The sequence below is a fragment of the Microtus oregoni genome, unplaced genomic scaffold (assembly GCF_018167655.1).
Source record: "Microtus oregoni isolate MIOR12 unplaced genomic scaffold, Mior012 000006F_ref0000085, whole genome shotgun sequence".
Lineage (NCBI taxonomy): Eukaryota > Metazoa > Chordata > Mammalia > Rodentia > Cricetidae > Microtus > Microtus oregoni.
In genome coordinates this window covers 47,028,175-47,045,293 of record NW_024543065.1, presented here as the reverse complement: position 1 = coordinate 47,045,293, position 17,119 = coordinate 47,028,175, and the positions used below count along the sequence as shown (strand labels likewise).

Sequence of the window (17,119 nt, the reverse complement as noted above, 5' to 3'; positions counted from 1 at the left end):
TTCTCCACCTCATCTGTCTTTTCTCTCTCCAGGGCCACTGAGAGCACCTTCCCCAGCAACTCCACTTTGTTCACAGTGATGTTAACACTTTCAGAAATTTCTTCAAAGAGTTGTCCCTGTTCATCCAGCAGGTTTTTCTTTTTCTTCTCTCTTCTCTTTTCTCTTTTCTTCTCTTCTCTCCCCCTCCCTTCTTTTCCTTTCCTTCTCTCCCCTTTCTCTATCTTCCTCCTTTCCTTTCTTTCTTTTTTTATTTTTTTACAGTTGAGTCATATTATACTGTGTAAATGTACTACATTTTTCTTATCTATTTATAAGTTGATAGACATCCAGTTTGATTCTATTTCACAGCTTCTGTGAAATTTGTTAAAATTGCATAATTCCTCTTGTTATTCTTTCTGCAGGGGAGGGTGGAGACAGAACGCGAGACACACGGCGGTGCGGGGTTAGGAAGAAGACACGAGACACACGGCGGTCCCACGTGGGTGCACTTTAATGGGGGGGGTTACAACAGGTGAGGGACGGGGGTGAAGAGACTAAAGGGAAGAGAGAGAGCGGCTTGTGGCGACCCCCGTTTTTAACAGGGAACGCAGGGGCGTCTGGGAGAAATGTCCTGCGCATGTGTGGCTTCTCATTGCACTGGGATTTGTAGTCCAGAAGGATCCTGCGCATGCCTGGCTTTCCATTGTGCTGGTATCCGTAGTCCAGGGGAATGCCGGGAACTGTAGTCTCCAAAAGGAACAACATTTCACCCTTTTGGTTTTATTTAAAAAATGGCGGGGGGGGGGGGGGTCTTAAAGGGTAGGGAATGGGGGCATAGCCCGGTCTCTCATGACTGCTTCCTGCTGGCTTTGGGCGTCGAGGGATCCAGGGAGTGTCCGATTATTCTGGCGATGTCCTGTTGATTACGTCCTGTTTACTGGTGTTTGAGGTGGCTGATTGAAGAACTGGCATCTGTCTGGCTCCTCCTGAGTAGCTGGGTCATCGTTAAGATGCTGGAAGACAAAAGCCGCATTAGTAGAGAAAAAAAATTAAAGGGGAGAGGAGGTTAGGGAGCAGGTTTGGACATTAAAGGGGAGATTTGGGGTGGGGGAGTTTTAGGAGGTCTGGGGTTAAGAATGATAAAAAAGAAATTAAATGATACTTATTCCGTTAATGATCCGCTTGTGTTTGCTTTGTTTAGGTGGGTTGGGCTGGCGTCCTGGAGCTTAAAGAAAGTGTCTTAAAAGAAATAGATTTTAACCGTATATTCCTTAACATTCTAGGGGTTACTGCTGCAGTCAGTGACAGACCTGTTGTGTCAAGGAACTTTGTTAAGAATCTGCTTACCACCTGAGCCTTTGATTTCATGTTTGATGATATCTGTAACGACAGCTGGATGGTTATTTAGGAATTTAAAGAAGGGAGGGTGTGTTAACACAGGAGGATTAAGTGACGGATGGGACCACTGTTTTCCTTAGACTGGAATAGAGGGGGCTGAACCTGGTGTCCTTTGGAACTTAAGAGAACAAGGTCCTGTCTGAGTTACCCTGTATGAAGGATTATCTTGAGCTGTGGAGATGAACAGTTTGAGATGTGGCAGGTGAATCCAATGAGGAATTCCTTCAAGCTTGACAGCTGTGGGAGTTAGAAGAATTACTCTGAGGGGACCCTGCCATTTAGGGGAAAGGGGTAAGGGACGTTGGCCTGGAGGTGAGAATAATATCTTATCTTCTATTTTAACCGGTGGTGGACATGCGTTAGCACATGATTGAGGTGGTGAGTGATCTGTGCAGTCCTACAGTAGCAAACGTAAGTGGAAAAGGAGGGGAGTGAGCAGGTGATCAGGAAGGAGAGAGGTTCCTGATGAGAGGCTGGGGGTCAAAACCGGCCGCCCATACATGAGTTCGAAGGGTGAAATGAAAAGGGGGCCCTTTGGGAGAGACCGAAGCCTGAGAAGAGCCAGAAGCAGAAGTCTTACCCAGTCGAGGTGGAGTTCCTGTGACATCTTAACGAGAGCTTCCTTTAAAGAGCGGTTAGTCCATTCTACCTTACCTGAAGCCGCATGTGCGGCTTCTCATTGCGCTGGAATTTGTAGTCCAGAAGGATCCTGCGCATGCGTGGCTTTCCATTGCGAGGGTATCCATAGTCCAGGGGAATGCTGGGAACTGTAGTCTCCAAAAGGAACAACACCTCTGATCTTGGATTTTTCTCAGGTGTGTAAAAATGGTGACAAAGTTGTTTGTAGTCTCATATTTCTACATGGTATGGTGGCCAGAATCTCAGGCCAGAGTTTGCGCCTGCCACACAGGAGGTGGTCACCTCCCTAACAAAGGGCCAGGATGTTGTTCTGCTCCTTCTTTGTAATTTGAAGGATGTCTGGGATAGAAATGCTAATTCGGCCTATGTGACAGAACTGGCATACACAGCAGGAAGACAGAAAGACATAACAGAGCAGGCATAGGTAGATGTGTGGACATGACCACAGCCATTCACCTGGTTACCTAGAAAATGGAATGCTAATGAATTTCCCCCTCAGCTACGTTTTGGTATGTATGGCTGTTTGGAGAATAAAGGCAGAAGAATTTTCAGGATTTGAATTTAGGATTTCATGAGGGATCACTGAAAATCTTCCTCCTGATAAAGCCACATGAGTGTGTCTTTAATCCCACACCTCTCCTCTGGTCCAGAGAAATAATTTATGGTCCGGGCTGATACCAGACCCTGACATAATAGCTCCCAGTGTGGAACTGATCTGTGAACCACCCCCCCCCCAAAAAAAAACACGGAAGAAATGATGAGATATATAGAGGAGAATGTGAGGAACCCACGAGAAAAAACTGCACCACAGGTGGATACGTGAGTAATGAGCGATCAGAAATAGAGAATAGAATTTAAAGAAGTACAGAAAAGCAGAAAATTTAACTCGGGAGTAAAAATTTGTAAATAGTAAGTTATATATCTGGGATAAGGAAAGAGTATTTGGATATGCATGTTGATAGCTGAAGGAAGATAAAGTGAAACAAAAACAAATGGCAGAGATATTTAGAGTCCATAAGTGATATGGTTGCAGAAATGCAAATTTTATTGTTTGCTAAATGGGTAGGAAAGTGAAGGAAATAAGGCATTTGGCCCAAGAATCGCCTAAGTTACTGCTGAAGTTGAGGTACCACATGCAGGCGCAGTAGCCAGCTCCTGGGGAGGGGGGGGGGGAAGCAAGCAAGAGTAAGTTTAGAGAGTAAATTTTAGCCCACACAGTCAGTAGCCCAGGGTTGGTCAGTAGAACAGAGGAGAGGATTCAGGAGGTCTCCTAATTTTATGCTTTCAATTTAAAATAAAAAAGATAGTTAAAAATTGGCATGGCATGTCCTACCCCCTGCCGTGCAGCCCTGCTTCAGCTAGGAGCTGGACAGGCAAGTTTGCAGAAAACGTAGCCTCAGGGAACTGCAGCTTCAGGACAATTAAAAATAAATAAGCAGGTTAATATGCTTCTTTTCCATTTTACAGTTTTTGCTTCTTTGTCAAAAATCTGTAGTAGGTGTGTTGATTGATATCAGTTCCTTTGATCATTATACCCGTTATCAAGCTGTTTTCAGTACTGTGACTCTGTAGTGAAGTTTAAAGTCAGAGATTGGGATACATTCAAAAGTTCCTTGATTGTACGGGATTTTAGGTTTGTTTAGGTTAAGCGGAGTTTTGTTTCTCCATATGAAGTTGAGGACAAACAACAAAAGTTGTTCTTTTGAGGTCAGGGAAGAATTTTGCTGTTATTTTAATGAGTATTTGCATTGAATCTGTAGAATGATTTCAGTATGATTGTCATTTTTGCTTTGTTGGTTCTACCTTCACAAGAGAATAGGAGATCTTTCCATTTTCTGATGTCTTAAATTTCTTTCTTGAAAGATTTAAAGTTCTTATTTATGTAGATTTTTCCATTTATGTGGCTAGAGTTACTCTAAGACATTTTATGGTATTTATGGCTATTGTAAAGGATGATGTCTTTAATTTATCATATGTGTAAAAGAGGTGCATTTTGGGTTGTTTTCTGATTCTGTCTATGACAAAACAATTCTGCTGTGAACATAGTTGAGCACATGTCCTTATGGTATGGTTGAACATCTTTTTTGTATAGGCCCAAAACTTGTATTGCTGAGTTTTAAAGTAGATTGTTGCCTAATTTTCTAAAACATCACACTACTATGATCCAAAGTGGCTGTGACAGTTTGCACTCCCACCAGCAGTGGAAATTTTTTTTCTTTACTCCACAGTCTCTTAAGCATAAATTGTCAACAGCGTTTTTAATCTTGGTCATTCTTACAGGGATAAAATAGAATCTCAGAGTTTTGATTTGCATTCCTCTAATGGTTAAGGATGTTATGCTTGAGAATTTTTTTTAAATATCTTTCAATCATTTTGAGATCATCTGTTGAGAGTTTTCAGTTTAGGTCTGTACCATATATTTATTGGATTATTTGTTCTTTTCATAACTAATTTCCTGAGTTCTTTGTATTTTTTGGAGTGGATTAGTGATAAGTAAAGATCTTTTTCCATTCTATAAGCTGATATTGTGCCTTGTTGACTATGTCCTTTGCTCTACAGAAGCTTCTCAGTTCAGGAAATCTCATTTATTAATTGTTTCTTTCAATGTCTGTACCACTGGGGCTGTAACTGAGATGTGCCAAAGTGCACTTCTAACTTTTTTTTTCTGAGGTTCAGTGTAGCTGGTTTTATGTTGAGGTCTTTGATTCATTTGGATTTCAGTTTTGTGCATAGAGATAAATATGGATCTATTTCATTTTTCTACATGTTGATTTTCTAATTAGGCTAGCACCATTGGTTGAGTATGCTTTCTTTTTCCATTTTTCTATCAGTTAGGCAGTCTTGCAACTTAAGAGGAGGATAGTTTACAAACTTTTAATTAGCTATTCAATGGCTAAAGCCCTAATTATAATATTCTTATGGGAGATCTTAAGCCACTAAATAAAATTCCTAGAGGGAGCAATGAACCAATTTGCAGTAGAGAGCTTATAGAAGCTGCCAAACATGTACTCGAGCAGGTGGAGTATAAATCAGCAAGTAGAGCATATTAATTATGATTCAGCTATGGCAAGTGTGTGTATTAAATACAAAACTTATTCTACAGTAGTTTTATATAAAAAAGAATGCTTTTTATGGCTGCACCTTCCCATTTTTGCCAGTAAAGATGTTAAACTCCTAATTTAAAGCAGTAGCTAGTCTAATACAGAAGAACAGGATGAAATCTAGGGGATAGTTTAGCAGAGAATTTACTATGATCAATGTTTCTTATACTAAGCAATAGATTAATTGATAATTTTAAAATAGTGATTCTTGGACAATTGTGTTTGCTCAATTAAAAAGCCAGAGTAAAAATCTTCTCCCAGATGATCATTGCTGCAATTCACAGAACTATATTTTGCTAATGTTATAGCTAAAGATCCCTTAAAGTCTATTATGCTAAATTATATAAATGGCTCTTCCAGAGGAAGAACTGCATATATGGTTAATAATGAAAAAGAATTGTGGAGTGTGATCTGGATCCTTAAAAACAACTTAAGAGGATAAAATTTGCAGACAGATCTGCTGCAGAGAGATCTGGCATGGTGACACCAAGGTGACTTTGCTAAGGCAAGGTGAAAAAGCCCTTGTGATGAATGATAAAAAGACCCGACCTATATTAATTTGGGGTCGAGGATGAGGATGGTTTTTTCACAGAAAGAAAATAAAGCTGAGTGAGATGACTGCATATACAGCAAAGGAGTGGCAGACCTGATGACATCGTAACTGCAAATGCCCGCATAGAGGAGTTCAAGACAGGAGTTGGAGAGGAGTCATTGGCCCAGTCTTGATCTGCAGGACCTGCTGCCAGCACTATGCGGTGTAGGGTGTCATGCTGCTCTGAGGGACAGATGCTGAGCTGCTTCCAGACATTTGGGACATACATAGCCCCATATGTACGCCTGGGGCTTTAGGAGCCTCTCTCTCATCCCTGCTGGGTTTTTAAAAATTATTTTCTTTATACAATATACACAGAGACCCAGAGGCCCTGCTGAGATGACCTGATTGTGATGACTACAGTTTTCTGCAGTTTGAATCCTGTTTGCTTTGGAACTAGAAATGAACATGTGACTGTTTTAATCTTTGGGACACAGAACTCATTTTCATTAAAATATTGTACTTGAGAACTAAGACCTAAGCTTTTCCCTTAGGGAAAGAAAGACTCAAAATAAAGAATGACTGAAACCCTCTTCAGTTAAGAAGGGGGACAGTCTAGGGGTTTAACTGCTGTTCAGAGACTGGAACTGGTATTTGAGAACAGCAATGTCATTGTACTCTTACCCATAAGAAATGCTTTTCTTGACTTTTGATTAATGTGGCTTTAAGAAAATTGTGACATGTTTAATTGTAGATTTATTGTTAATTCCCATTCTAGAATTATGGTATTGACCTGATAATATTCATAACTGCTTATAAGATGTTGAGAAAAGTTTGACACACCCTGTAAATGTTTAGAATTAATGTTTATGTTAAGAATTTTGGATTTTGATACAATGTAAAAAAATTTAAGAGGTGCTCTAAACTAGCTGAAGAAACATTTTCAACTCAGGTGATCCTTTTTTCTTTAAATAGGAGACTATAGTTTTTAGGAGCATGATTATTCATAAAACATGATTATTTCACCTGACAAGAAAGTATGGCTCCAAGACACAGAGCCCAAAGGTATCTCTCTCCCTTAATCTCTTCTCTTCATAGAGATCAGCAGTCAATGACGGCTTTTAAGCTTCTTCTCTCCCCAGATGCCTAAGACAGGAGCTTGCATAAAATGGAATGTCTATTCCAAGGATGAGTAAATTTGAGTAAATGGAGAAGTGTTTTCCTAAGGCAGATATGATCATATGTCCTGTTGCAGAAGCACAGGTTTTATTAAAATTAATAAGAGAGAGTGGAATTGTAGGCTCATCTTTCTACATGGTATGGCAACCAGAATCTCAGGCCATAGTTTGCACCTGCCACACAGGAGGTGGTCACCTCCCTAACAAAGGGCCAGGATGTTGTTCTGCTCCTTCTTTTTAATTTGGAGGACACCTGGGATAGAGATGCTAATTTGGCCTACATGACAGAGCTGGCACACAGAGCAGGAAGATAGAAAGACGTGACCGAGCAGACATAGATAGATGTGTGGCCGAGACCACAGCCATTCACCTGGTTACCTAGGAAACAGAATGCTAATGAATTTCCCCCAGTTATGTTTTGGTATATAAGGTTGTTTGTAGAAAAAACACAGAGGAATTTTCAAGATGTGAACTCAGGATTTCATGAGGGATCAATGAAAATCTCCCTCCTGATAAAGCCTTGTGAATTGTGTCTTTAATCCCACACCTCCCAACTAGTTCAGAGAAATAATTTATGGTCTGGTCTGACGCCAAACCTCGACAGTTGTTCAACTCTTAAACGAACACACCAATAGGTGCTAGGCAAGACTTGTGTGTAGGACATGGTGGGGGTGGGGGGAGAGGCTTGAGGTGTGGAGATGCTGGGCTCTTTTGTGTCCATAGAGGACTCATGATATAGAGGTTGGTCCATATCATGACAGCCACAAAGAGACCTCTACTCAGTATATTAAGAGATTGTCGGGTGGTAGTGGTGCATGCCTTTAGTCCTGGCACTATGGAAGCAGATGCAGGTGGATCTCTCGAGGTTAACCTGGTCTATAGAGCTAGTTTTAGGACAGCTAGAGCTGTTACACAGAGAAACCCTGTTTCAAAAAAATAACAAAAAAAAAAAAAAGCAAAAAGAGGTAATTCTGGGACTGTACCAATGAATCACAGGTTAAGAGCACTTGTTGCTCTCTGGTTCAAAACCCAGCAACACAGAGTGGCTCGCAACAATCTGCAATTCCTATTACAGGGGATCTGGTGCCATCTTTTGGCGTTTTCATGCCAGCACACATGTGGTGCAAAACTCCAAAACGCATTAAATAAAATAAGTCTGAAAAAAGAGAGAGACCCTGGACTGCTGTGAAACCAAACTTCCTGGTTTCCCTATAAGCAGGAGTATGTTCATGACTAGCACCAGTGCAATTAGTTCTGGGTCTGTGTGGAACATTCCTTTATGCTGTGTGAATATAAGCCACTATGATAGCTTTAGTAGACAGGCTCCATAGCAGAACAGGGTAAAGATAGGCAGGAGAGCCAAACTGAAAATGCTGGGATGAAGTAGGGTGAAATCTGAGTTTTGAGGAGATACAGAGAAAAGCAAGATGGGCATGCCGTGCTGAGAAAAGGTACCAAGCCACATGGCAAAGCATAGATAAGAAATATGGGTTAATTTAAATGTGAGAGTTAGTTAGTAACAAGCCTAGCCATTGGCTGACCATTTACAATTAATATGATGTTTCTGACTGATTATTTGGGAGCAGCTGCTGGACAGGAACCCCCCACCGACAGGTCTTCCTGTCATGTGCACACTTGTGCATGTCGTGTGGGAGCCAGTCACCAGCCTTGGTATCTTTCCTCATAAGCCTGTTTTTGATATTCACTGATTTTCGAAATAACATTTTGTTTATTTTTTTGAAAATTGCATACAACATATCTTGATCATATCCACTTCCCTTAGCATCCTCCAAACACCTCTCTCCTAACTTCATGTGCTTTAAAAAAAAAAAATTAACTCATGCCCCACTGTCTGCTCTGAAAAGCCATCTTTGCATTGTTCCTGGTCCTGCTCCACGCTCACTGTAGCAGCCTTTGCTACCTGCCTCTCCTCCGTGGCGGACTCCGGCAGCTTTCTCCCCAGAGTCTTCGAACTCGATTCCTCTCTCTCTTGCTGCATTGGATCACCGCCGTGCCCCCAAGATGTGGCCATGATCACCAGCTCTGAGACCACCACCAAGGACTTGAAGGAGAAGACGGAAGTTGTGGAGGAGGCAGAGAATGGAAGAGATGCACCTGCCAATGGCAATGCTAATGAGGAAAATGGGGAGCAGGAGGCCGACAATGAGGTAGATGAAGAAGAGGGCGAGGTGGGGAGGAAGACGAGGGAGAGGAAGAAGGTGATGGTGAGAAAGAGGATGGAGATGAAGATGAGGACGCTAAGGCTCTTACAGGCAAGTGGGTAACTGAAGACGATGAGGAGGATGGTGTTAGCACCAAGAAGCAGAAGACTGATGTGGATGACTGGACAGCAAAAGGAAAAGCTAAACTTACAGCCACCGTGACCTATTCACCTGCCACTTCACCTCTCAGAATTTAAACGTGGTCACCTTCAAGTAGAAGAGCAGGCCCCGCCCACCCACACCGGGCAGTGCCACCCACAGATGACATGCACTCTTCATCAACCCACCAAAAACACAACATGAATTTGCAACAGGGGAGGAAAAAAGCTAAAACTTACAACGCCCTGATTTTTTTCTTAAAAATACTTTAAAAGGATAATTTGTTTGTTTTTTTATTTACATTTTATATTTTTGTACATATTGTTAGGGGTCAGCCATTCTTAATGATCTGAGTGACCAGACCAGCCTTCAGAGCGTTCTCTGTTCTACTTCTGACCATACTTGTGGCCGTGACCGTGTTCATTATAGTCTCAAAGGAGAAAACAAAACCTTGTAAAGCAAAACAAAAACTACAACAACAATAACAACAAAACAATCTTATTCCGAGCATTCCAGTAACTTTTTTTTGTGTTTGTACCTGGCTGTATTTTAAGTAGTTGGTTTGTATGAGATGGTTAAAAAGGCCAAAGATAAAAAGTTTATTATGTGTGAAACAATGTCCAACAATAAACTGGAATTTTATTTTGCTAAGTGGTTCTGAAAAAAAACTAAACTCATTTCATCCACTCAGTGCTACCCCTGTGCTCACGGGTCTGAGGCAATTCACTGGGGCCTGGGCAGTCTGCTAATGGCCACTCTCCTATAGAGAAACCACTCTCCTGATCCAGTAGCCATCACCAGACCATAGCCCCATATGTACGCCTGGGGCTTTAGGAGCCTCTCTCTCATCCCTGCTGGGTTTTTAAAAATTATTTTCTTTATACAATATATTTGGTTATGTTTTTTCCTCTCTGCCAACTCCTCCAACATCCTCCTCACATCCCTACCTACCCAACTTCATGTTCTTTGTCTACTGCCTCTTTCCAAAAACAAAAGTCTAAGATTTCATATTAAAAAATTAAAGTCTTTTAAAAAATGTGGAACAAATGAGGACAATGAACTCAAAATGTAAACAATATATACAAGTATCTTGATCAGAGGTAGAAATGTACAGTGCAATATGATAAATATATCCTAAATTTGTATTAATATTCAAAATATTTTAAGCAGGGGTAGAAACATGCATGCATTGAATATGACAAAATAACTTCACATAGGTGCACAAATGTGGTAAACAGAAACAGGAGTATATTCAATATAACAACTATAATTTGAATTTGTATCAATATACAAGAATCTATACCAAAGTAAATTTTCTATAAATAATAAATAGCTCACAAGTAACATCCTAATCCACCTATTATCCCATCCCATTCAATCCCTTATTTTTTTTCAAAAAAGATCCCTAAGCCTACTTCATTTCCAACCCTAACTCTATACCACTTATAACCAACCCTTAATAGATGTCCCTAACCCTGAGGACAAACTTTGTTGGAAGAGAGGAATGTCATTTTCTAGAATTACTTCTAGCTCTTATGGGGAATGATGTTATTTCTATGAGATCCTGTAAATCCTAAAATGATGGTTAAGTTTCAAGGTCACTGTTTGGTATAATTGCAGATTGTCTTTGAGTAGGGTTTTTTGAAATTCTTATTTGAAGTTGTGGTCAGAACACAACTTGTGTAAGAAGGTGCACCATCTCAGCTAGCCAAGTTGGATTCCTCTTGAGCAGTTTATAATACAATACAGATTTTAATGTGGTGCTATCAGCATAATGACATCATATCAACCAGGTGGAATCATTGTTGTGGGGTCCTATCTTCAGTCAGGAAACTTCAAAGATTACAGAAGGAAAATGTATTGTTGATTGGGGAAACCTTAAACATTATTTATATCAGAATGGAAAGTTTGAATTTCTACAGACATATATTCACCAAAAGACTTCCCACACCAGAATGTTACCATAGAGACAAAAACAGGTATGGGGAGAAGTAAAATTCTGAAAGCAGAGTTTTGATAAGAGCAATCTCTAGATTTTATTTTTCTTCTGTTTCATACTAGGTGGCACCTGATATGAGACAAAAACTCTGAAATTTTTTTTAACAACATGCTTGGATTTAGAATATAGCCGCGTCGAACTCCAAAGCCAGCTTTTATTTTTAATAAATGGCAGCTACCATTATATGTTTGTAAATAAGATTTTATCCTGAAGAGGATATTGGTATCATAAGTCAGATTTCTATTTGCTTTGTGATTCTTTCTGGAAAGCTATCTTTTCTTCTTTAAGTACTAGATGTCCAAAGTCTCTTGACTTAGATGGGTATTTTCCTGCAAAGACAAGAACAGAACCCTTTCTCAACACTTATGAGGTTTCCTTGCAACTTGTGGATTGCCATCTGTGTGGATGAGCTGTCATTTCTCTTTATCAGGAGATTGCTCCTTTTCAAACTGAGTCTTGATTAATTTTAATGGTATTAATAGTTTTTCATGTCCTGTGGAAACAAGAGTGAAACCTCTTCCCCAACATAGCACATCTCCTGATTTTCATTCTGAGGTCAACACATCCTTGAAATACAGTAGCTGATTTAATTCAGAAGTTTTTTCTATTATCCAATGTTTCTCTGCAGCTATTGTTCCTTTCTCATTACTGTTAAGAAAATTCAAAGTTAATAAAGCATTATGCAATCTCTTTCTGGGGCATTTTTTCATGCCTTTCTGTTTGTTTAACATATCCTTTATAGTTTGATTTGATCTTTCTATAACTGCCTGGACTGAAGGATTGTGTGGTATACCTGTAATATGCTTTATATTATAATAAGGAAAAACTGTATCACTTTATTAGAGACATATGCTGGACCACTTTCCATCCTTATTTGTGCAGGTATACCCATGATAGCCATAACTTCTAGTAAATGTGTGATAACTGAATCAGTCTTTTCTGAACTCAAAGGTGTTGCCCATTACAAACCTGAGTACGTATCAATTGTGTGGTGTACATATTTTAATTTTTCAAATTCTACAAAGAGGAACACATCCATCTGTCAGATTTCATTCCTGCAGATAGTGATGCTTGGTTGTATGAAGAACAAGTAGGACATTTCCCTATAATCTCCTTGGCTTGTTACTACATAATAGAAAAGTGCTTTTTAATCCTTTGCTATTAAAATGACTTTTTTTTATTGAGAAAAAAATTTCCGCCTCCTCCCAGCCTCCCACTCCTCCCCCCTCCCCCACTCCTCTCCCCGTCCCCCCACTCCTCTCCCCCTCCCCCCCACTCCTCTCCCCCTTCCTCTCAAGTCTGAAGAGCAGTCAGGGTTCCCTGCCCTGTGGAAAGTCCAAAGTCCTCCCCTCTCCGTCCTGGTCTAGGAAGGTGAACATCCAAGCTGGCTAGGCTCCCACAAAGCCAGAACATGTAGTAGGATCAAAACCCAGTGCCATTGTCCTTGGCTTCTCATCAGCCCTCATTGTCCGCCATATTCAGAGAGTCCGGTTTTATCCCCTGCTTTTTCAGTCACAGTCCAGCTGGCCTTGGTGAGCTCCCAATAGATCAGCCTCACTGTCTCCGTGGGTGGGTGCACCCCTCTTGGTCCTGACTTCCTTGCTCATCTTCTCCCTCCTTCTGTTCCTCATTGGGACTTTGGGAGCTCAGTCCAGTGCTCCAGTGTGGGTCTCTGTCTCTATCTCCATCCATCGCCAGATGAAGGTTCTATGGTGATATGCAAAATATTCATCAGTATGGCTATAGGATAGGATCATTTCAGGTTCCCTATCTTCAGCTGCCCCAGGAACTAACTGGGGACCTCGCCTTGGGCACCTGGAAGCCCCTCTAGGTCCAAGTCTCTTCCCAACCCTAAGATGGCTCCCTTAATTAAGATATGTGCTTCCCTGCTCCCCTATCCAACCTTTCTTTATCCCAATCATCCCGTTGCCCCAAGTTCTCCCCAATTCTGAGGCCTTCGGCACATTTCCAATCAGTAATTGATCAATTTCTGCATTGTCTTGTGGTAGAGGATCCAGCAGACCCATGTGGGATTGGATGTGTGTTATGTATATGTGACAAAGCCTATTCCTGATTATATTCTGATTATATATTATTCTTGATCTTGAATAAATAATAAAGTCAATTATGTATCATCTTGTATAAATTCAGTGGTTTCATATACAAAACAACTTTCCTGCATATTGCGAATCAGTAACTATGTTGAGAGGTTCTTTAAAATTCCTTAGTACCATGAGAATAGCATATACTTTTCACTTGTGGACAGAATTATAAGGGCTTTGTTCCACTTTAGCTAAGTTTTCTGATTTTTAACCTGCCTTTCCTGATTTATTTGCATCAGTATAGAATGTAGGGGCTGCAGTTATTGGTGTGTCCTGTACAAAGCCAGGAAGGAACCAGTTAGTTCTCTTTATAAGTCTAATCCTATTGCTTTTAGAATAGTTGCTATTAATCTCTCCCCAAAAAAATAGTACAAGCTCTTTGCCAAGGTTTATTGTCTTGCCATAATTTGATAATTTCATCATGAGTAAAAGGTACTAGAATTTCTGCTGGGTCTATTTCTGCTAGCTCAGTCACTAAAGCATGAGACTCTTAATCTCAGGGTTTTGGGTTCGGACCCCATGTTGGGTGCCAATTTGTAGTAGTACCAAGAGTTCATTAATAGACCAGACTCAAGTATAACAAAGTTTTATTTGCGGGGAATAAACTCACAGTAAGGGTAATGATTCATAGTCCTCTGAATGCACTGGCAATTGGAACAGAATCCAGCAGACTGTATGCAGAGGGCACTGGAACTAGGTTTAGCAGAAAAGAGGACCATGTATGCTTTTGTTTGCACTTCTAGTAGATGAGATCATGACCAAAGAGGGCCGGGATCTTGAAGGCCATTGGTTGAAGGAGTTCTCACAATAGGATTCTAGTCAAGGACAGACTATTGAAAATGTTTTATTTGTAAAAAGATGTTTTATTTGAATTCATTACAAAAGTATGGGCAACCAGACTCATAAAGGCAAATGCATGTTCTCTTTCGTCTTTGTTTCTTAACTCCAAGTACTCAGATCAAATGGAGATGATCACAGAAAACCACCACTGGTCACAATGCAGAAATCAGCAGACAGTGCGGAGTACAGCTCCAAGGGCTACATCTACTTCACAGATCCTGTATCTATGACCAAAAGGACATTTCAAAAGAAGGTGGAAATGATTGTAAGAGCTAGGATATCAGCATATCTTCTTTGAAAGGGTCTATCCTAGAAAAGACTATATAATCAAAACTAGACCAATGGCAATATAAATGGACTTATTAATGTGGAAGGGAGAAATTTTAATGGGCTCTCTCTCCTAGATAAAGAATTAGAGGCAACTAATGATTGTTGGGAAAAGGAGAATTAGTCTCACCTAGGAATGAACCCCCTTATTAGTTGTCCAATACAAAATGGTCAACATTGAAATATTATAGAAACAAGAAAAACAGACCTATCAGATTGTATCCATATCTATTTGGGTATGTAAAAATAATAATAAGAGAAAAAGTGGTTATCAACTTGAGAGTGTATAGGGGATATGAGAGGGAAGGGTTTGAGAGAACATAGTTGGGAGGGGCAGGAGGGAGAAAAGGAAGTGAGACGTGATGTAATTCTATTTCAATTAAAAAATTTTTTAAAAAAGAAAAAATATAACAAATATTAAACAGATGGGTTGCTGATACTCCATGGATGCAACTTCTGATATTTCCAGGTAATACAATCCCACAGCCGATTCCCTCATCCACGGGTTCTTTAAACCTTCTGTCCTGCCTTCATCAATGTTCCCTGAGCCTTAGGTGCAGAAGCTGTATTGCACATACAGCCAATGGGACTGGGCCTCACTATTCTGCACTTCGACTGGTTGTGGTTTTCTGTAATGATCTCCATTGTCACAAAGAGAAATTTCATTGATGCTGTATGAAGACTACACTTAGAAAGCTTGCATCCTACACAAAGAACTGTGTCTAACTAAGGATAGTCATGAGTGGGAGAAATAGTCATCCCCAGGAAAGAGCACCCCAATTGGTTATCCAATACCAAGTGGTCAGCCCCAAGTACATACATCCATGTAACATTATAAATACAGGTAGTATTTATATATTTAGGGACACACACACATGCACACAAACATACACACACGTATGTAACAATAATTAATGAAAAGGTGCCTTGAATTTGAGAAAGAAAAAGGAGAGGCATATACAGGAGGGTTTGAAGGGCAGAAAAGAAGGGGGAGAAATGTTGTTATTATATTTAATTCCAAAAATAACAGAAATAACTAAAACCATACTGAAACAGTAAATTAAGACAGCTATGGTACTAGGACATCCATTGTATACCTGTCAGTTATAACACTAAAGAGTCCCACCCACAGCAGTACCTTAGGTAGGTAACCATTAAGATAGGGAAATTTATTTGTCCAATGGTTAAAAGACATTCCTTAGGACAGAACACTCCACAAAAAAACAACCTAAGCTCCAAAAATGATTTTACATTTTTAATTAGAAGTGTTTTAATAGAGAAAAATCAAGAAGTAGACTATTGTTCAAAATACTTAAAATGAATTCATTTTTTCCAAAGTGTCAACTTGAGTCGATATTAGATGTTGAAATTATTAAAATTATGAACAGAGAGTTGTATTCAAGAAAAATGTTAACTTCATGGATTTTAATAGCACACAGAATGTCTGGTTTATAACTAGGTCAGATCAGGTATTTGAGGTCCACATTTAAATTCTTCATTCTCAGGGGAATCATTAAGAAGGTTCAAATGATGAGAAAGAGTAAGTTTCAGTTCAGCCATGGCGTGCATGTTGAAAACAGGTCATTCTCAGTGCCGAAAAGGAAGAAGTGAAGTGCAAAATTAGTTTATTGTTCTTCATTATTAAAAAAGGGCAGATGGTTGGATAGCATGTCGCCCAAATTGCATTAACTGCCTCCAATCTTGGAATTTTTGTTTGTGCATAAAACCCATAAAGGGTGATAAAGTTGTTCAACCAATACAAGATCACAAAACAGCTCACCAGCAGCAAGATGCTGTGAGTGGCTCTGAGCTCGGGAGATTGCTGGCTGGAGAGGCTTGGGTTGCGGAGATACTGGGCTCTCTTGCGGTGTCTGTAGAGGAGAATTACCATGTCCAGGCTGGTCCACATCATAATGGCCACATAAAAGAGATCATGCATGAATATGATGCCCATAAATGATCCTGAATTTTGGTTTCCAAAACTCTTGCTTTGACAGTAAGCATGCAAATATCCATTTCCAGCTTGAGTTGAATTGGTTTTGGTTATTACCATTTCAACCATATATCCATAGATGGCCAGGTTAATGAGCCAGGAACAAAGTAAGGAAGCAAACGTCCACGTTGAGATTTTGTGCTTAAGCCAAGCCCACTGAGAATGACCAGGAGTGACTGTGATGACTTGAAATGTGCTTAGAATAGAGGTGGTACTGATGGACAGACCACGGAAAATTCTGTATATACATAAAACTGCCTTACAGCCAATATCATCCAGAAAATTGGGTACTCCAAAGGATGACACAATATCCGGTATCAAAATGAACACGATCGTTACCATATTAGCTATTGTCAGGTGCGTGAAAAGCAGATCTATCAACTTTTTAAAATGAGGCTTAAAGAATAAAATGTAAATGTATAAAATGAACAGTGATGTGTTCCCTATGACACCAATGCATAACTGAGATATGAGAAAGACACTCAAGGCGGCATTACTTATAAACATGATGTTCGTCAGATGTGTTAGGCCTGGAGTGACAGATAAATGGACTGTATTATAAATCTATTTTTGAAACAGCAATTATGGGAAAATATAATGATTGCCAGCTCAGGAGCAGAGCTGATACGTGATGACATATCCAACTACTTTCTTTTCTTTTTCTTTTTTGTCTTTTTGGACAAGGTTTTTCCAAGTATCACTGGCTGTTC

General features: G+C 39.9%; 1 protein-coding gene and 1 pseudogene across 1 annotated transcript; one reads left to right on the top strand and one right to left on the bottom strand.

Moving 5' to 3' along the window:
- Positions 1-8,857: 8,857 nt before the first annotated feature.
- Positions 8,858-9,246, top strand: LOC121449906 (annotated as a pseudogene).
- Positions 9,247-15,968: 6,722 nt separating this feature from the next.
- Positions 15,969-16,916, bottom strand: LOC121449043 (vomeronasal type-1 receptor 4-like). The gene has a single exon (XM_041653249.1). The coding sequence runs from the start codon at positions 16,914-16,916 to the stop codon at positions 15,969-15,971; it is 948 nt and encodes a 315-aa protein (XP_041509183.1).
- Between the last annotated feature and the right edge of the window lie 203 nt (positions 16,917-17,119).